This window comes from Schistocerca serialis, chromosome 5, assembly GCF_023864345.2.
Source record: "Schistocerca serialis cubense isolate TAMUIC-IGC-003099 chromosome 5, iqSchSeri2.2, whole genome shotgun sequence".
Classification (NCBI taxonomy): Eukaryota; Metazoa; Arthropoda; class Insecta; order Orthoptera; family Acrididae; genus Schistocerca; species Schistocerca serialis.
Window position 1 is genome coordinate 117815754 of NC_064642.1, and position 21745 is coordinate 117837498.

Below are 21745 nucleotides of genomic sequence, written 5' to 3' on the forward strand. Positions count from 1 at the left end.
AAAAATTGTTAGTAACTCAATCAGGGTACTGCTACTGCTAAGACTTCCTATGCCCCCTCCTACCACCACCTACATAGTGCCAATAACTGGCAAAACATAAGACTATCAAAGGGAAAGGCAACTATGAAATGACACATGTTGATACCAGATGGTATTTAAACACTGTTATGTAAACTTTGTTTGGCCTTTTACTTTGGCTTGATTGCCACCAAGTTATCAGCTAGGATGAACGGGCATAGGCAGAGAGTGTATACTGGAAATGCATGCTCTGCAACATTACAGTCAAGAGCTCAGTGCCTGTTTCACTATATGTGCCATCTGGATTCTTCCCCTAGACACCAATTTCTCAGAATTGCGCAAATGGGAACTGATGCTATAAAATGTCTTTGGTTTTCACCAGCCACCTGGCCATAATTCACATTTAACATCTTTGTCTCAGCATTTTTTCACACTAACTATTCCTTTCTTCACTCCCTTTTTGTTTTTTATATCTTTGATTTTCTGACCTGCCTATTTTTGCTACCCCCCTCCTCCCACCTCTATCACATACAATGCACTTAGTGTATCACTCTTATAAATTCCTGCATGATGTTTTGGTAGTAATCCTTATCTTGTGTGTTACCCTATCATTCACCTTTAAATTCTCAGGTTTTCAAATTTTGTCCGGTGCAGTCCTCCAACCATCAGTCTTTCCTTCTCATCCCATCTGGTAAGCCTCCCCTGACCTGGAGTTCTGGATGACTTTTCTGAAATCTACTTCTTTTCCTAAACATAAGCAGTCCTTTTACTTTACCTCTCTTCCTTCCCTTTCAACTCTTCTGCCAGAATAAGGGGCCACTGGCTCTAAAAGCTTGCAGACTTGAATATCTTTTAAATGTGTGTTCTTCTGCTGCCGCTTGGTGAGATTTTTTTTATCTATCCAATTTCATTATATGTTCGAAAAATTTATTACTTTTGTTTATAAATCTATTTCAGATAGACCAATTTATTAACTTTGTTAGGGTGCTACAGAGCTGGCCATTGCTAAAAATGTCGTCAGTCAGTCTGAGGCAGATCTGTTCCATCTCTTCCATCCACACACATCTTGTATAGTTGTTTCATCTATCTCCTCTGTATGTCCAAACCATCTCAATGTATGTTTCTTAGTACTCGATACCACATTTCTTTCATTCCCCCATACTTTCTAAAATTAAATTAATGAACCTTACTTGAAGTTTTAAGTCTTAGTTAAATTATCATTATGTTGAATAAAACTTGTTATCATACTCAATAATGATATTATTCATTGATAAAAATAAATTTTAAGCTATCCATCAAATTAAATTGTGACAATAACAAACACTAATATGAACAGCTGACATTGTATCTCCTTGGAATGTTTGGGTAAATCAGGTTCATGTGTTGTAAACTTTAGGCATGGCATCAGGTTCTCATTAATCAGACAAAGTCTAAATTTACTTTTGATAAGGTTCATGCTTGAAAATTATTGTTTGCATGGACATACAGATCTGAATAAGGAAACAATAGTAAGCACTAGTAGCTGGTTTTGTGAATTAGGAATTCTATTCTAGGTGTTAAAAGTAACATATCTTCCTTCTCCAGGTCTTTCAAAACAGACTGCTTTTGCTGTGAATTTAGTTCACATTTGTTTTTCCCTGTATTTCTATATCAGCACAAAGACCAAATTTCAAGCTTTGCAATTCTTTGTTTGTTAACTCCAGCAATTGTATTTCAAAGTTGCCAATGTGAATAGTATAGGGAGAAAAATTATGTTACAGTAGCATTAAGAGGTGTTTTAGTAAAGGGAAATGTCACTCTGCTGTTTCTGAATTCCTGAAATCTGCTGAGAAAAGCTTTCCTCATAATTAAAAGTGCTGTTTTGAAATAGCAAATGTCAGTATCAGAATTATTTTCTTGGCAATGTTTCAATAGGCTGGGAAGGTGAATCAGAGTTTCTCTTACAAAATCTAATGTAAGTTAAAAATTCTCATGCACCTGACTTTGAAGCATTATGCACCAACCTCTTTCAATGGTAAGCTGCGAGAGTGATGCTGGTGAGCATGAGTGGACATGGTCTGAGTACCAAGAGAGATTGGCAATTTCATCTAATGCTAATTTTTCAAAATAGACTAAGCTATACTGAAACTGACTTCTACATATGAACTACAAAGTTTCAGTTGAGCTGCAGTGTGAGCCCAGAAGTGGTGTTTTGTGGTTGAGCCACACCCGAGGGGACAAAGAGCTGCATGTGATCCGTGAGCAGCAGTTTGTTGAACACTGCTTTATTGTTGGACCCACATTTTGTGCAGAATAACACTGACATACAAAATTGGTTGAATTCTCTTTAAAATGGTCCAAATATAACTGAGGAACCATTTATCCATTTCCTTTTTGCCAGAATTCACTTTGCACAAAGGTCTCTTGTGGAATATTCTTCGTATAGAAGGTATTCTAATTATGGAATCAGCTATTTGATACACATTTTCCTGCTGTTCATCTGATACAATATTATTAATCTTTTTAATTTTTTCATCAGTAGTTGCAGTTTCAGAACATATCTTACATGGGTGATCTTGTTTCAGTTGAAGTCAGCCACGCATTTTTAGCTATTGAAAATGAAAGAGTAGATTACTGTGGCTATATATGAATTTTCAATGGTCGTAAATCACTGAAAAACTAAGAAATTTATTATGATATGGTATTAAAATTTACTAATTTATCAAAACAAGCACGACATGACTACTCCCAAAAGCCGCATGGAAAGTTATTTTGCATATCAACTTGATAATGGAGTCATGTTACTGTGCATTTTCCCAATGGAACAAGAGCAACATTTCATTGATATATTCACCCCTGTGGAAAACTAAAAAAAAATTAATCCTGTCTTTGTAGACATACAAAATATTACTTAAAAAAACGCTAAAATCTTCAGCAGACAGAGATGAACTTCTTACTTTCATTATTACTTCTAGATTCTGGATTTTAGGCTCTAGTTTCCATTTCTTATTACTTGTTTTTCCTGTACCAACTTCTTTTTTAAATTATGTAAAATGTCAGTTTATTATAAAGTTTTAGACTACAAATTTATATAGCTTCTGTCACATTGAATTTTTTTTATTTTCCTGTTTTTGGAGACATGGTATTTGCAAATTTAACAGCTGTTGATGTAAAAACTAATATTAAAATATTGTATCATGTTACACGAGGTATTTAAATTTTTTTGCAGTTCCATGAGAGGTTCAATAGGAACCTAATAAATGATGACTGCCAAGAGCTTGAAGAACAACTGATGCGTCGGCACTTAGTAGCACGCACAATTACGCAAATGGCGGCAGCAGCAAATCGTCGCTCAGCTCTGTCAGACCCATCATCATCACCGCAACTGGGAGATGAGCCCAGATTTCCCAGACGTCGGATACAATCCCGTAAGCCATTAGCTGATTTTCAAATAAATTGCACTTTTAACTCTAGTTTTTTGAATACAGCACTTTCTTGTCATTAAGCAGTGGCAGTTTTAATGAGAATTTTTGTACTTTAAATTGGCAAAAGAGATAAAAGTGAGTGATGAGTGCCTTGTGTGCTGGGGAAAAATTACTTTCTTCAGGAATGTTACCAGCCAGAAAGAACTTGCCTCAGGAATATTGTCAGCTGATTATACAACAAAATTATATTTATGGCTGCATAACTAAACCATGTTTTTCTAGGGTATCAAAACAAGTTGCAAACCGTTGACAACAGAAAACAATCAAAACTAATGAAAATGATGCAACAGGAGGAGAGAAATGGTATAGTATAAAAAGAAGATGACATGAATATTGTAAATAAGTTTTATTAGCCCATTATGAGACAAAATCATACAAGTGGTCTATGGAACATGGAATTAACTAATTCACTAACTAACCAATGAACTAACAAAAAACAGGGATGTTCAGTCTTCAGATCACAAGTTAAGTACTCATATGAAAGCATCCAGCAGTCCACTAAAAGCTTGCCATTGTGTATATGATCCCTGCTTTGAGCATGCATACAACAGTACAGTATTGTGTTGTCTAGGTTTTCTGGTTGAGTAGTAGCAATGTGCTGTAGTTGACAAAAAATGTTTCTTCTAGTCTTCTTTCCTTACAACTTCCATTCAAACCATAATAATATTATTCATATCTGCAGATATTATTTATCAAAATGTGCATGGTACATGAAAACTCCACAGTATGACACTAAATTTAGTTAGCATACTTTCCACTTCTGAATTCCTATTTGTTGGCTTAATTCCTCCTTCTTCGTGCCCTTTGGCCTTTTCCGAAATAACTCTCTCCATTTAGTTTTCTAATACTGTCTTTTTGGTGATCTTGACTGGGTCTTTTTTCCAAATATATTCCCCCATATCTTCTTCATGTTTGTATCAGAAAATTGGACAAATGTTACTGTCTTTCTAAATTTTCACTTGATAAAAGTCCCACATTAAAATAATAATAATAATAATAACAATATTTTTCAGATCACTGAATCAAAGTGCTGGCAAAAATTCAACATTCTTTAATCCACCATGAGTTGCATTAAGATCTTTTGTACAATGTGGCACCAAACTGTAATATACTAGATCTCTTAATCAGATAGTTGTTTTGTAAATATTTTGTACACAGCATGTCAGTGCTTTTTCATTTTTTCTTTATACCAGTTTCCCTTTCTTTCTCTTGGAGTTTCTAATTTAGCTGCTGTTGATATAATAGTTTTATGCTCTCTTCTTGTGATGTGTGTGTTTATAGATTACTCATGTACTCTGATTCATAGATTACAGCTTCCACCTGGCACCTGTTATATTCTACATAAAAAGTCCATAATTGCTTGAAACCTATATTTTAGCCTCCATATACAGTAACATTTGCCACTGTTTCTGCTGTGATTATTTATTAATGATGATGTTATCTGTTACTGAACTAAATTCTTTTACAGTCCATATAGTTTATGAGTAACTCTTTTTCTAAAAGAGAAATTCTATTTATTAATCTCACTGAAGCTTAAACCCTACCAATTCTTTCACTACGATGATACACATTTATGGAAGGGGTACATGGCAAACAGTTGCTGTTCTCTTGGTCATCTATACAGCATCCATCAAACATTAAGCTCACAACAGAACTACAAGGAAACAGATGTCTTCTTCTCCTCGATAGGAAGAAGGCAAATTATTCAATAAGCCAAGCAGTTTACAGGAGGAAGACACATATGGCTCTGTACTTCCATGCTATTTAACACAGCGGCATATAGCGATAATTGCCTTGTTGCACAGGGTACAGACTCATACTACCTCCCAGCCAATTTGCAGCATCTGAAAAAAGTGTACCATCAAAGTTCGTTTGGGAATCCCAGATTACAAGTTTCCTCAGTAAGAAAACGATGGTGTCAACTATGCAGAAGGATGCAGGCAAGAAACTTTATGTAAACTCAATGTATCAAATACATCACAAGTGCATGTGGAACAGAAAGAGAATTCAGCAGTGGCAGAACTTGATGAAGATATGCCAGAGATACCCCCAGGAGTGGTTGACAGTTCAGGCAGTTCAGTATGCCCACAGAAGTAATGAAGTGCAGCCACCAGCTCCCCCTCTACACCTCTTCCCCACCAAGAGTACACATTGTGCCATGGCGCACACACACCCAGGGATATAGGACCAACTGCCCCTCACATATATAAATAATGGGAACATATCCTACATTTTGATACTTTGCCAGAGGATGATGAGTATGACACTTAGAATGTTGAGTGTCCTGCATCCAGCTGTTTTAGTGGCAAACACGTTCATTGCGGGAAACTATAATCATGCCTTTAATTATTGTTGTTGTTGTGGTCTTCAGTCTTCGATTGTCTTATTTAAGCTGGGTGATGATAACTGTATTAGTAGTACACATGACCATATGTACAAGGAATTTGGTATATTCCTGCCACAGCAGGTGGAGGGCACAGGTCCTCTTAGCCTTTTGACACTGACAAGATGACATAAAAATTCAGCCACTGCACGGCAACAAATAAACAGTTCAGCAATTTCAGCTAGCTTAGCGAGTATAATGTTGATTGGTTTGCTTTTTGAAGCAGTTTACATTGGCAAATCAACTACCTGCATCTCGAACTAAGCAGTTTACACTGGAGAATCAACTACCTACATCGCAACTGATCCTGGGTATGTCTCCCATAGTAGGAGACAAAAGTCAGGCACAAACATATTCCTTATATCACATCCTGAGTCCTAGAAAACTTATATCACCCAAAGAACACTTTCTGTGGTCTGTGCTTTGCTAGACAAAGTAACTCACATAATCAGGTATAACTAATGACTACAAATTACACTACACCATGTTTATTGAAAATACTTTGAACATTATCAAATTAGCTTTTGAACCATGTTTCTTTACTAAGTACATGTTACCCTAGCTTAGCCCATAGTTACAATAAACCATTGTATGATTCTAGCATAAGAGCCAGCAATACAGAATTAGCACTTAGCTCAGCAGCAAGCAGACAGTTGGCTGTACTGTCCCTCCACAGACACAGAGCTCAACCTGACAATCAACACTGTGTATTATTGACATTACAGGAGCTATACTGAAAACTATCCATTGTTGACACACTGCACTAACATTATTATTAACTATGTTTTTTCCTTGTATCTTCATGTCAGCCCATTAGGGACCATGTCAATTCACCTGTCCCATTTTCATAGCATTGAATGTTGTCCAGTGCATCAGCACTTGTTTCTCGTGTTGTACCTTTTTCTCTGGATCCATGACTTGCCTGTCTTCAATTTCAACTCTTCCTTCAAATACTTCAGCATTCATAATTTCTCCTTAACTGGATCAAGCTCCTGGATATCTTTAGGAAAAGTTTCCAGTCCTCATAAATCTTTTTGACTTCTATGAACCAAGCCCCTTTCAATTTCTTATCTTCAAAGTAGGTTAATATCATTTTAGATACCCTTCCTGGACTCATTTGTGTTACATGACCATAAAAGGCAATCCTTTTGTGAGACATGTCACTCATTTTCTCCACCTGTTTATCTAGTTCATGGTTGTGACCCTTTGTGCACCCACTATTTTCTTTGATGAGATCCAGGATGTTTCTCAAAATATTTCTTTCTTTGGCCTCATGCTTCTCCGTTAGACCTTTCTTGTTCATCTACCACATGCAGAGCCTTCAATATAATAACAGTGCAACAGTGTCTAATTCTGGCATTTAAGGATGTCAGTCTCTTATTGTAGATGCCTTTAGTTAGTTAACAGGCCATTTGCATTTTGTTAATGCACGATACAAAGGCTTCTATGTTTCATAGTTTAGGCTGTGTCTGTTAGCTTAGGTATTTAAGTTTTCCTGCCCACTTAGTTTTTCTTTGCCTGACTTCCAGTTCTCTTGGTGCTGATTTTATTTTTGCCATAAAGTATGTCTTCTCCAATGAGAGCCTTCACTGCCTGTGTTTTCAGTTGGTTACAATGCTTTCCTGCCATATATATTGGGTCTCAAAAGATCACTGGATCATTCACAAAGGCTCAACAGGTGATTGCAAATTTCATATACTTCTAGCGAGGCCTTACCCCATTTTCTTGACCTTTTCTAAAACACTGTTGAAGAGGAGAAGTGATTGTCCATCTCATTATCTCATGCCTATCCTATTCCAGAGGCATCAGACATCCCTATGAACTTCACTTCAGAGCTGATGTCGGTTAGGCTTTTCTGGATAATCACTTCTCTGTTGTTATGTAGGCCAAACACTTCATAGATTTTAAACAGGCTGGTGTGATCAGTTGAATCATATACATTTGATAAGTTGATGTTGGTACCACAAATTCTCTGTTTCTGAGTTTCAGGTGTGAAATGATGGAAATAGTCTGTTCAGCACACGGTTATTCCTTCCTGAAACCCCTTGGTATTCCTCCAGTTGTGGATCAATTTGTTGTTCTGCCCTAGTCTGTAGAGGTTTTTAGAGGATCCTGCAAGTTGTTGGCAGGAGAGAGGTGCCACAGTAGTTGTTCATATTTGTTCTGTCCCTTCTTGTGTAATGGATGAATTAAGGCAGAGGTCCACCCACATGGAAATTTTTTGCTTTCCCGAAGTTCAATAATTGCAACAAGTTTACTAGTTGCCTTATTCCCTGTATGCTTCCATAGTTCACCAATTATCTGACTTCACCTGATGTCATGTTGTTCTTCAATGCTTGGATGATTTCCCTGGTTTCATCCTTCATAAGAGGAGATGAATCTGGGCACATGTTTGGATTGGTTTCATAAATGAATGAACTCTCTAAAGCCTCTTAGCTGGGGAGACATTCAAGTCCGTGCACTGTATTTGCTTTGGAATCATTGAATTGTAGGCTTATGGGTTTGTATTTGTTAAGATTGTGCATGAAGGTTTTAGGTACGATGTGTGTTATTTTTTGGAAGTCTTGCAGGGTGTATACACAGACAAGGAAAAAAATTCCAGGATTTTTCCCAGGTTTCCCAGTTAAAAATACACTTTCTCCTGCGTGAAAACACACTTTTTTCATGTTAAGTGACAGTATATTTTTCCCTCAAAACAGTAAAACATATCAATTCTTTGAATGGTTATGGTTGTATACACAGGCATAGAATTTCCTGGCACTTTAGAAAACAAAACTCAGGGAAAAAAGCACATTTTGGAAAGATCTTTTGATGTGCAGCAACATGTATGCAGAATATTTTTGTATTACAAAAGTATAAATTTGAATTCCACCAAACACTGCATGTTACTTTCCAAACATTGAAATCAAGATTGTGATGCATTTCTGTAAGCGTCATAGCGCATTGCACATGATCTTGCTAGCCAATGACAGTGGATATTCAGAGCACAGGACATATGATGTAGTCAGCTAATAGCAACATCACTGTTAAGTAGTGTGAACAGACAAACAGGGAAAGTTAATGATTTAAATTAATATACAAAGTGTTGGTAAAAGAAAAGCAAAGTTTTCACATATCATATTGGTCTTTAAGGTTAATAAGCTGCAAGAGAAGCTAAGCTTTCACGTATAATGTTGATCTTTTTTTCGCATGTTACACTTTAAGGTATGTCACACAAATGTTCCTGTAAAATTTTTTATAACGGCGTAAGTGTCTGATCTTGTGGGCTCAAAATTCTTGTAAATGGCTCATCACCAAAGAGTTGATTTTTAAATGAAAGTCAAATGCTGAATTCATCGTAGTTCAACTTGCGTAAAAGGATATTTACTCTGAAAGTAATGCTTTTCAAACCACCATTCACAAAATTTTCCTGCAACCAGTTAGAAATAGGTTCGTTTCAGCAGTTGCCAGAGAGCACCAGATAACAGGCACTGCCACACTTGCACAGCTACAATGATATAAGAAACCCACATGTTTGTACATGTAAAACATTAAAAGATCTTACATTATGTCATAAAAGAAACAAGAATTAGAGGATACTCAGAGAGCATCAGAATTTCGTGAACCATAGTAAACTGTGCACATTTAAAGTGCATACTTCAAGTGCACATTGGGATGTCCAGATTCCCAATAAAGTAGGCCTCAACCTGATGTTAAGCTTTTCAGTGTGGTTTTTGGGATGTAAATTTTCTTGGAGCACCAGTACAATATTATCTCATGTTTAGTTCTTTATTATGGCAAAATGGCATATGTGCTAGAAGATGAAAACATGCACTTGAACTGCAGTGAATAGTTGGCACTAGCCAATAGTGTGGAATTAAACACTTCATTTCAAATATATTGACTTCCTCAGCGGAAAAGATTAATAAAAGCCAAATTTCTTTAGTGAACTGACAAAAATAACTTTGTCGTTTTGCAAGGCTATTAATGCTTGACTGTCAGGAAGGTGGAAATAAAATAAAATCTGAAACTAATAACATATTTTTGCCTTCCGTAATTATGTGAATGTATTTTAATTCACTTGATAGCTCCTGGCCACAGAAATACATTTTGTTTTCATTTGACATGAGAGCAGTAAATGAAGAGGAAACAGAAAAATCACTGAATGTAAACACGGGTCATGTAGAGACTGCCCACTTCCCCACTGTAATTCAGACTGCTCTGCACATCAGCCCCAGATTTATGATATTTCGAATATTCAAAAATATTTTGTAGTGCACATCTTTCTGATGTCAAAGTGCAGTGCCTCTTCACACAGCATTCTTCTATCGTACAGCACTGTATTTTGTTCTGTGGAATTGAAATGGGTATATTTTGTAATGCATGCCATCAAACTACATATATTCCAGACAGTGGAAATTAAAATGTCCTGTGGTGCCTCTCCTGCCCCAGTCGGCTGGTTTATTATTCTGCCCCTCACAATTAATAATTAATACTGGATGAGATTATTTGTAATTGGGAGAACAAGAACTCTTCAGAAAATTTCCACTCTTTATTGCCTATCAGCTTTGTGTGACAAAATTAAAGACAGGGTACATAAAACCAGTAAAGACAAGAGACAAGCAAGACAATACACATTTCTTTAATCCTTAGCTCCTAGCATTTTTTTTCTCTAATCTTTCTACAGCATGACATGGCATGCTTTCCTTTCTGCAAAAGAATCTATTACCTCATTAAAATTTGTCAAATGTTTTGCTATATGAAAAATCGAAATGTTGTTGTCTAATACTGAAAAAGCTGTTAATACAAATAGTACCCAAGACTGGTGTGGTTTCTTGATCTCATTATGTCTATTTTGTCACTTCTGCTAGATAAAACAAAACAGGCCTTTCTGATACCGAAGAAATTGTAACATACACCAAATAAACAAGACTGTTTTGGTACAAATGGTCATTTTCATAACACACCATAATTCACGAAGTATCAATATCGAATGCCTATTAGGCCTACTACAAGCAAAAAGCTTTATGTTAGGAAATAGTTTTACATTTCATTCATACGCTCCAGTTTCTCAAGCATGAGATCGACCTGCCATTGTCAAAACTTATTCACCGGTTAGCTTCACTAACCCTGCCAGAATCACCAGTTTAGTTATCCTGTGACTATTCTCTGATTAGGCATTGTTACATGTTCGTACAACGTGTTTTCCGGGCAACTTACAGTATAGAACTTAAGCAGCTGCTAGCTGGGGACTGTATAACTGGCCCTTACTAGTGTAGTGGTCTGACCAAAAGTTTTCTGTCAAAATTTCATTTTCTTGGATGAGAAGATAATACATAATCTTTCTTACCTGTTAGTCATTTATTTCCACTCTGTTAGTCCGAATCTATGGATTCCGCCAGTAATTATAACAACGCTGACCATTTGCAAACCCAGTCAGACACATAAACAGCAATTGGCATTAATCCATTTGGCTTTATTCTGCTCAGCTTGTATAAACCTGTCCCCTTTTGTCTTCAGGAAAGTTTATTTCTAGATGTGATGAGGATTCCCCTGATTCAAATATGTATCAATTCTCATTTGTCAAAAGTACAAAAATTTAAGTGAAAACTAAAACAATGACAAATTCCCAGAATTCTAAAAAATTCCTGGGTTTTTTCCTGTTTTCTCCCGGATGAAAAAATTCCTGGGGTTTTCCCAGATCTCCCCATTGTCCCAGGTCATATACATCCTGTCTTGCTCAGTATGTACCAACTGGTTCTTAAGTAATACACACTTCATCCCATGGAGGGTTTTTTATGCAGATTTTCCTGCATTAGGAAGTTCATTTCGTTTTTCGGGCAGTTCCATTTCTTGCTGAATCACATCATTTATCACAAAAAGTACACTTTCTTGATTTCGTGAGTGGGACTGTCTCCTCAGCTACTCTGACTATAGGCTGCTGTAATTGTTCCAAGTTCTCTGCATTTGAAGTTTCCAACTTTTGGGTGAGTTCTTGTTTGCTCCTTAGCTTGTCTCTGTTGAACTTATATTTTTTTTCTGGGAGTAACCCTTTTGGTATTTCTTGGAATTAGTCTAACTTTTTCCTTCAGATGGTAGTAGTCTCTCTTCATTATAATTACTTCCCCTAAAAGCTGGGTAGTTTCCAGTAATCTTGTGAGTAATTTTTTGATATTTTCTGTCCTTGTCAAGCTGGGCAACAAAATTCCCATGCAGAGTGATGATGCCTCATCAGCTACTTTTGAGAGGATGTCTTCAAGCTCCTCCCACAATGCATCTGTTCTTTCTGGGTCCTTATTATTCACCTGATTGATTGGTCCATGTACATTTACCATTGTGCAAACTCCATGTGTACACCAAAAAGAGAGGGTAAAGACTTGGCTGTTGAGAGAGGTGAAGCCCATAATTGAGCCTACCTTCCTAAATGCAGTAAATCCATGCCTGAGTGTGGGATGGTTTTTACAACAAATCTTTAAAGTTTCTATAACCCTGTGACTTGAAGCAGTTTTCACGAGTGAATCTTGTTTCCTGAACTTCCTCAATCAGCATCTGATATCGTGACAAAGCATCGGTAACTTGTTTCAGTTTGCCAGTCTTAAGAAGAGAATTTGTGTTGAAAGAAGCAAAAAAAGTTCAGAATTTGTGTCTGATCTTCCCTGGAGAGTCTAATACCTCAAAGCATGTCAGTGCAGGTTCCCTAGAAACCAAAAGCCTGCTTGCGTCATTCAAGATGATGGTGTACAGGTGTAGCAGATACTGGTTAACTTTCCTCCATGACTGAAACAACTGAAAAAATGTAGGTTGTGGCCAGTGATGTTTCACACTGACCATTATACTGCCAAGGTTGTTAGCCTTGAAGAAAGCCTGAAGTTTGGCTTGGGTTGATGTATTTGGTCTGCAAAAACTATTTTATTTTACTCAAGTCCACCAGTAAGACAATGTTAAATTCCCTATTTGCCACTGGGGCTGTACCATGTGGGATTATCATCTCCCTCCCATCTCCCTCCGCCCCCACACCCCTGCTATGACAGTGTATTAGGATATGAATGAGATGAATTAGCAGTGGTTAATGTTTTGAGGATCTCTCCATACATGCACCACTAATTGGCCAATAAAGAACATAATCACTATTGCCATTCTGCATAACTGTCTGGGAGTGTGTCACCTGACTGTCCACCTATGTACAGTAAGTTACTGAAATTACAACTACTTGATTCTTTTTCTGATGTAAGTTTGACATGTCATGTTCTCATATTTATTTGGGTTTCAGTTTTATAACTGTTTATATGAATCTGTCTTTGGGTGTTAGCTGGATGGAGTACAGTGATTTTAATAAAAATATGTCATACACACATTTTCAGCTCCCACCTCAGTTACTTTAATGAATACTGATAAGAAAATGTGAACCAACCTCATTACTTATTTGTTATGTGTTATAACAACCTGGCTTAAATTACTCCATTTATAATGAAATTCATGTGACTACCAGTGTTGCTGCTTATTTAAATTCCTTTCAGATTCTAGCCAAAACAACAAAAATCATTATTATTGTTATTATTATTATTATTATTATTTCTTTGTCTATACAAGACTATATGTTCCTTTACAAAGGAAAACCCTTGAGAATTGCCCCAATTTAATAATCGTACCACTGAAAAGATTAATGAAATAAGTATTAGTGTGTGTGGTGTTGAGAAACAGTTGAAATCATTAAAATTGAACAGAGCTCTGTCAGATTCTATAGTGAATTTGTGGCTGAGTTAACCCCTCTTCCAACTATGCGCTACTGTGGATCCCTTGAACAAAAAACTGTGCCAAGTTCTTGGAAAAGGAGGGTAGTAGGAGTGATCCACAAAACTATCATCCAATATCCTTAACATTGATTTGTTGTAGAATCTTAGAATATATCTGAACTCAAACATAACGAGGTATCTTGAACAGAATGACCTCAGTGCCAATCAGTATGGATTTTGAAAACATCGATCATGTGAAATCCAACTCACACTTTTCTCACATGACACACTGAAAGCTTTGGATCAAGGCAACCAGGTAGATGCAGTGTTTCTTGATTTCCAAAAAGCATTTGACTCTGTACTGCATCTATGCTTATCGTTGAAAGTATGATCGTATGGGGTACCAAGTGTGATTTGTGACAGTATTGAGAACATTTTGGTAGGGAGGACACAGCATGTTATCTTGAATGGAGAGTCATTGTCAAGTGTAGAAGTAACTTTATGTGTGCCCCAAGGAAGAATGTTGGGACCCTCACTGTTCCTGTTGAATATTAAGGACCTTGCAGACAGTATTAATAGTAAAATCAGGCTTTTTGCAGATGATGCAGTTATCAATAAAGAACTACTATCTGAGGGAAGCTCCATACATTTCAGTCAGATCTTGATAAGATTTCACTGTGGTGCAGAGATTGGTAACTTGTTCTATCAGAAATGTAAAATTTTGCACATCATAAAATGAAAAAACATAGTATCCTATGAATTTAATATCAATGAGTTACTGTTGTAAATGGAAAACTCATACAAATACCTTGGTGCAATGCTTTGTAGGGACATGAAATGGAATGATAACATAGGTTTAGCTGTGGGTAAAGCAGGTAGTAGACCTCGGTTTATTGGTAGAATACTGGGGAACAGCAGGCAGCTACAAAAGAGATTACTTACATATCACTTGTGTGACCAGTTCTAGAATACTGCCAAGGTGTGTGGGAATCATACCAGATATGACTAACAGAGGATATTGAACATATAGAGAGAAGGGCTGTGTGAATGGTCACAGGTTTGTTTAATCTATGGGAAAGTGTCACAGAACTAGTGCATGAATTGAAGTGCCAGACTCTTGAAGACAGACATTAACTATCCCAAGAAAGCCTATTAAGAAAGTTTCAAGAACCAGCTTTAAATGATTACTCTAGGGATGTACTACAACCCCCTATGTATTGCTCACACAGGGATCATGAGGATAAGATTAGAATAATTACTGCATGCGCAGAGGCATTCAATCAATCATTCTTCCCACATTCCATACATAAATGGAATAGGATAAAACCCTTATAAATGGTACAATGGGATGTATCCTCTTCCATGCAACTCATGGTGGTTTGTCATGTAAGCAGTCACTACGCACGTAGCTTAATTTATGGCATGCTTGAAGTATCATACTGGTACTCTAGGAGACAATAGTGTCAATATTGTTGTCATAATCATAATGTAATCTTGTACTTTACCTCATGTTCCATGGATAGCATGGTTTGGCAATAAAATTTTCAATATTACCTTTGCAAGGTGAAGTCTCATCATGTGAATGAAAATTGTTACGCTACATAGCTCAGAGAATTTCACCTTTTGCTGAAAATTGTCTTTTATGTGATTGGTATCTGGGTGCTGATAAATGTAAAGAGAAAGATTAAAAACATTAAACACTTTGCCATACACACTGACACGATATTATTTCATTAATATGTTTAATCTATTCTTGAATTTTTAAAACTGTATACAATATTGAGAAATAAGGGAAGAACCAACTCTGAAATGGATCCAAATGTGAGACAGCAAAAGACACTTGATCTGAAGCTTTTGGAAGTAGTGGTCCCTTGTTGTGAACTTCAGTGAAGCTTTCGCTGCTTGCTGCTACTCTGTTTCACAGACGCTTATAAAAATATATGCTTTGTTATCTTGAAATGAATGCTGATTCTGGCATTAAACAGCTGAAACTGCTGATACTTTTTTCTTTTATTATTCATAATTATTATGCCTGACAATTTTATGATTTACAGATTTATTTGGTGCGCAGTGTTATCATTTATATGTTTATTGCATTTACAACATGCTCAGTTTGTATCTTCTACCTGCAGTAGTTATTATCCTCAATGCCCACAATATTGGTTGCTGACACAATTTTTGCCATTACATCAATACAATTACCATAAAATGCCACCAGTGGTTCCATACATTAGCAGAAGTAACTTGTGCACTTTTTTTCCGGTATCCAGTACTCATAGGACAATGCACAGCAATTTGTTTACGGACACTACAAGACACCAAGTGCTTTTATGTAGCCATTCTGTCACAAGAAGCAATAACAACATTAAAATATGCTCCACATTTCACCGGCATTAAGTGTGCAGCTATAAATTAATGGTATGCTGTTCACTGTGCCTTGCCTGTATAAATGCTTCAAACTCACAACAACTACTGTCTTCTCAGTATGTTAAACTTGTGAAATATAATTGAATTCACTATTTTGACTATGCCTCCCCTCTCTTCTCTCACTTTTTCTTTTTCTTCTGGGACTGCATCAAATTGATTAAATTGATTTGCATCATCATCTTCCATATCTTACACAAGTGTTGTTGGATGGGTGTAGTTTTGTCATCAGTTTTGAAAATAATCCTCTGGAATTAGCCCACCCCCCATTTTATCATTATTGAAACTTCACCTCTAAAAATCAACTGAGGTGAGAACAACAGTTATTTAAGTTTTAAATCCAAAGGTATTACATAGTTGTGTTTCTTCTTAAATATATGGTTTTAATGTGACTAATGCAAATATATTAAATGTGGAATAAAATCATTGCTCATTCTGATTAATGTGTTCCAGTCTGTTTGCTACAGACATTAAAAATAACACTGAAATGTGTTTCAGAACTGGAAGGCTACTTTCCTGAAGAGTTAGAGGGAATTGATGCCATATTTGAGAGAACTGGTCGCCGCTTAAGTAGGCAGTTTTCTGTACGTAGTGCAGATGAACCCCACAGCCCAACAGCTGCCTCACCACTATTGCGTGGAAACAATCTCACTGGCATCCGAGAAAGAGATGATGCATCTGACAAGTCAGACCGGGACTCCCATGTTACGGAATCATCACTTTGAATATATGCAGTATGTGAGCAAATACCTTTTAGCACAACAGTTACTCTTATTTCTGTGTATGATATGGTCAAAAACCACTTTTCAATATTGTGTCATCTTAAAATTTTCAGATCTGCTGACAGAAGACAAATATACTGTTCATTTATCTATGTCTATCAAAAAATAGGGCTGTGAAATCAAGAATGAAATATGGTACAGAGAAACAGAATAATTTGAAATAATTTTTAAAAAATTAAGGAACATTACAAAATTTTACTTGAGTTCAAAATATGTTGTTCAGCACTGGAAATTGCATCAGGCACTAAATTTAAAAAATTACATCAATCAGATGATAACCATGTTGTTATATACATTCAGTATGTTTTGGATAGTGTGGCACAGTTAGTCATCTGGGATGTTGGTGATTTCCTCTTCAACCTGTAACTCGATCTAAGCTGTAGCATTCTTCGTCTGGTGTGGTACATGATACTCTGCAGATGCCCCCATAATAAGAAATTACAAACTGGAAGATCTGGATACAGGAGTGGCCAAGTGATGATTGCATTCTTGGGAATTACAAAATCCCCAAAAGTGTAATGTCGCATTAAACTAGCAGTGTATGAGGTGGTCCCAGCAGGTAGAAACCAAGTGTGCTGGATGTCAAGATCTGGAAAAGTATGGAGTTTTGGAGCCAAAAATGTCTATAACAGTTCACATAATGTTTATACATCACAGTGTGGTTTGTTCACCCTCAGAAACCAAAGGGCATCTCACCCCACAGGACAATACTGTGCACCATATGGAAACTTTGTTACCATGAGATGGTCACTGGTGAAGCACAGAAGGGTTTCCTTGAGTACAATAATGGAAATTCTACTTACTCTTGTAACCACATGAGTGAAAATAGGCTTCATGTATATCCATAGATTTTGAGAAAAGTTTGTATCCTCAGTGACTGTAGCCAACAATTTGCCAGTGCAAGATACATTAATTATGATTCAGTTGTTGCACTATCTCAAGTTTGTACAGGCAAAATTGAAGCTGATGGAGTATTCTTTGAACACACCATTGTTGAAACTGTAACAACGTGACAAGTTTTGATACTGAATGATAGGAAGCACTTTCGATGGCAGATTGCACGGCATGGGTACATTCAGACCATGTAACCACACTAGGCTTTCTCTTTAAATGTGAACCAGTCTTTTAAAAATGCTTATAGCAATTGCATGTAATGATGGAACTTAGCACAAGGATCTAATAGTGACACAAAACTCTCATAGCACAGATGTAAAACTGTCAACATGTCAGCAAATGGACAGATGGCAAATACTGCTATTGGACAGATGGCAAATACTGCTATGCACTGCTCCATGGCAACTAAACGTCTGTTACTGCTACACAGTTTGATATCTTTACCCTACTTCTGGTACTATTGCAGAGCTGCCAACATCAGCTTCAAATATTTCTGTTTCTCTGAGCCACATCATAGAAATGTTTTCAACATCAAAGTTTTGTACTGCAGTTTGGGTACATTTGGTATGGATTTCTTTTATATGGATCAATGTATATACTTCTTCTGGACTATTTCCTTACACTATGTAAGGATTACTAGAAATAGTTCCTAAGTTATTCTGTTTGTTTGTGAATAACAGTATAAACGACAAATTAGGAACATCATTTTGTGTACAGCATATTTTCTTTTGTTCGGTGTTACCATGACATCACTTGATTTTTTGATCCAAATAAGTACCAGTTTTTTTTAATTACTGGCACTGTTATGCAATACGTACTGTGAAAACAAATAAAATGATGTGAAAAAATTTTCTCTATGGACTGGTAATCAAATAAGACAAAGTCCATCGTAATAATTACTATTTTATATCTTTCTTACCTCAGGAAATAAAATAAATGCAACTATTTTTATAATATATTTGTACATCACTTCAAGTGTTCTATTGACTTCTCAGAGACTGAAGTTAAATGTCTTAGGTTGTATGTGGATTATTTATTCACTGAGAAATGTACAACTTGTTTTCCACTGTCTCCCAGATTGCTTAACATGTCAATTACATTTGACTATGATAGGCTGACTTTTATATATTTACACTTTTAATATTTATGTGGTATGTATAAGAAACTTGACACAATGTATGTGCAGTTGTTGAAGGCAGCTAGTAAGGTGACAGAATTTTTGTTAATTCCATGTCACGTAACTGTGACCATCTTGTATTTAAATAAATGATATGCAAACTGTGAATTTTTTATTCTCCATACAAATAAACCAACACTGATGAAGTCCCTTGTATCAGACAGTCTACAACAGTACATTCACTTTTAAATGTATGGAAAAAAGAATAGTGGCGTATTTAACATAAATCCATGTTAGTGATTTCCCTAAATCACTCCAGGCAAATGCCGGGATGGTTCCTCTGAAAGGGCACGGCCGACTTCCTTCCCCATCCTTCCCTATTCCGATGAGACCGATGACCACGCTGTCTGGTCTCCTTCCCCAAACCAACCAACCAACCAAATCCATGTTATGCCTATAAGGCTACTTGTTTAATTTTCCATGAGCGGAGCACATTGAAAGAAAACATATAAATCTATAAACATCCTGCAACATTCCTTTACTTCCTAAGTGAGCTTTTATGTGGTCCAAGTCATCAAAGAATATAAGTATCTAATGTTGATATGCTGGTCGATGTACTGTAGATCATTCACATCTGCTGTGTTTTCAATTGCACAAATGCAATCACTTTCTGTAAGTACCAAGTGCATTATTTTATGGGATTTGGTACTATGTCCACATATTAATGTCCTGTATAGTTGATTATTTGAATATTTAATTTTCTATTTTCATTTTAAAAATATTGGGATTAATTCATATAGTATCTTTGCAGTTTTGTCATCCAGAGATGAATAAATTTCCACATATCAATGTTTTATTAGTCTAATGGCTGATGAACATTTCAAGCTGCTTATCATATGACATCATAAGATGAAAGGCATTGCTATCCCATGCAGGTTTGCTAGACAACACAACGAGTCATGAGTCTGGTTACAGGTGGAAATAGTTGGGGAGGTGGTATATTGGAGCTGACAATGTTGAGCAGATGATAGCTGAACCACTGCTACTAGTGGGACATACCAAGCACAAAGTAGACCATGGACCATGGCTGTCATGAGGGCAGCTGGTAAACTGAAAAGATATTGTATTTGGAGTTCCTCAATGAGGGGCTGTGTATGATACGATGGGCTCTAATGGTGGAAACTGAGGAGGTCGGGAATTACTTCATAGCCATGGCAAGAATAAAACCATTACTAGTAAAGCTACATAATAGAAACAGAAGCACATGAAAGAGAAAATTGAGGTGAAGAAACATGTTTAAAGAACCATTCTATAGGTGGAACAGAACATTAACTATAGACGATTAAAGGTGTAGATCCACATTTGTGCTTTTCGTAATTTAAAATGTGATAACTTAAAATTGCCTAAATTGATATTCTGATAAGTATGTAGCTGACAGTAGCTGAAATCTGGGCAGAAGTTTCAGGTAGAGAGTCACCATGAACCATTGGAAAGAGATTACTGGAAGCGGGGTTTCGAATTTTCATTGTTATGCATTGTTCCCCCCCACCCCCCTCAACCATGGACTTTGCTGTTGGTGGGGAGGCTTGCATCCCTCAACAATACAGATAGCCGTACCATAGGTGCAACCACAATGGATGGGTATCTGTTGAGAGGCAAAACAAACGTGTGGCTCCTGAAAGGGGCAGCTGACTCTTCAGTAGTTGCAAGGGCAACAGTCTGGATGATTGACTGATCTGGCCCTGTAACACTAACCAAAACGGCCTTGCTGTTGTGGTACTGTGAACAGGTGAAAGCAAGGGGAAACTACAGCCGTAATTTTTCCCGAGGGCATGCAGCTTTACTGTATGATTAAATGATGATGGCGTCCTCTTGGGTAAAATATTCAGGAGGTAAAATAGTCCCCCATTCGGATCTCCGGGCGGGGACTACTCAAGAGGACGTCGTTATCAGGAGAAAGAAAACTGGTGTTCTACGTATCGGAGTGTGGAATGTCAGATCCCTTAATCAAGCAGGCAGGTTAGAACATTTAAAAAGGGAAATGGGTGGGTTAAAGTTAGATATAGTGGGAGTTAGTGAAGTTCGGTGGCAGGAGTAACAAGACTTTTGGTCAAGTGAATACAGGGTTATAAATACAAAATCAAATAGGGGTAATGCAGGAGTAGGTTTAATAATGAATAAAAAAATAGGAGTGCGGGTAAGCTACTACAAACAGCATAGTGAATGCATTATTGTGGCCAAGATAGACATGAAGCCCATGCCTACTACAGTAGTACAAGTTTATATGCCAACTAGCTCTGCAGATGAAGAAATTGATGAAATGTATGATGAGATGAAAGAAATTATTCAGGTATTGAAGGAAGATGAAAATTTAAGAGTCATGGGTGACTGTAATTTGACAGTAGGAAAAGGAAGAGAAGGAAACGTAGTAGGTGAATATGGATTGGGGCTAAGAAATGAAAGAGGAAGCCAACTGGTAGAATTTTGCACAGAGCATAACTTAATCATAGCTAACACTTGGTTCAAGAATCATGAAAGAAGGTTGTATCATGGAAGAACCCTGGAGATACTAGAAGATTTCAGATAGATTATATAATGGTAAGACAGAGATTTAGGAACCAGGTTTTAAATTGTAAGACATTTCCAGGGGCAGATGTGGACTCTGACCACAATCTATTGGTTATGAACTGTAGATTAAAACTGAAGAAACTGCAAAAAGGTGGGAATTTACGGAGATGGGACCTGGATAAACTGAAAGAACCAGAGGTTGTACAGAGTTTCAGGGAGAGAATAAGGGAACAATTGACAGGAATGTGGGAATGAAATACAGTAGAGGAAGAATGGGTAGCTTTGAGGAATGAAATAGTGAAGGCAGCAGAGGATCAAGTAGGTAAAAAGATGAGGGCTAGTAGAAATCCTTGGGTAACAGAAGAGATACTGAATTTAATTGA

At 36.8% G+C, this 21745-nt stretch overlaps 1 protein-coding gene across 6 annotated transcripts in view; it reads left to right on the forward strand.

Annotated features, from left to right (window-relative positions):
- Positions 1 to 18962, forward strand: part of LOC126481181 (Na(+)/H(+) exchanger beta-like) — a 1115178-nt gene extending 1096216 nt beyond the window's left edge. For 5 of the 6 annotated variants that reach the window (XM_050104755.1, XM_050104758.1, XM_050104756.1 and 2 more), the window contains 3 exons: positions 3227 to 3425; positions 3705 to 3785; positions 16500 to 18962. In XM_050104755.1, the coding sequence (XP_049960712.1) occupies positions 3227 to 3425; positions 3705 to 3785; positions 16500 to 16726 (507 nt within the window). In that variant the 3' untranslated portion in view covers positions 16727 to 18962. The remainder of the gene's footprint in view (positions 1 to 3226; positions 3426 to 3704; positions 3786 to 16499) is intronic. The other variant, XM_050104760.1, reaches the window with a different exon arrangement.
- The last annotated feature ends 2783 nt before the right edge of the window (positions 18963 to 21745 follow it).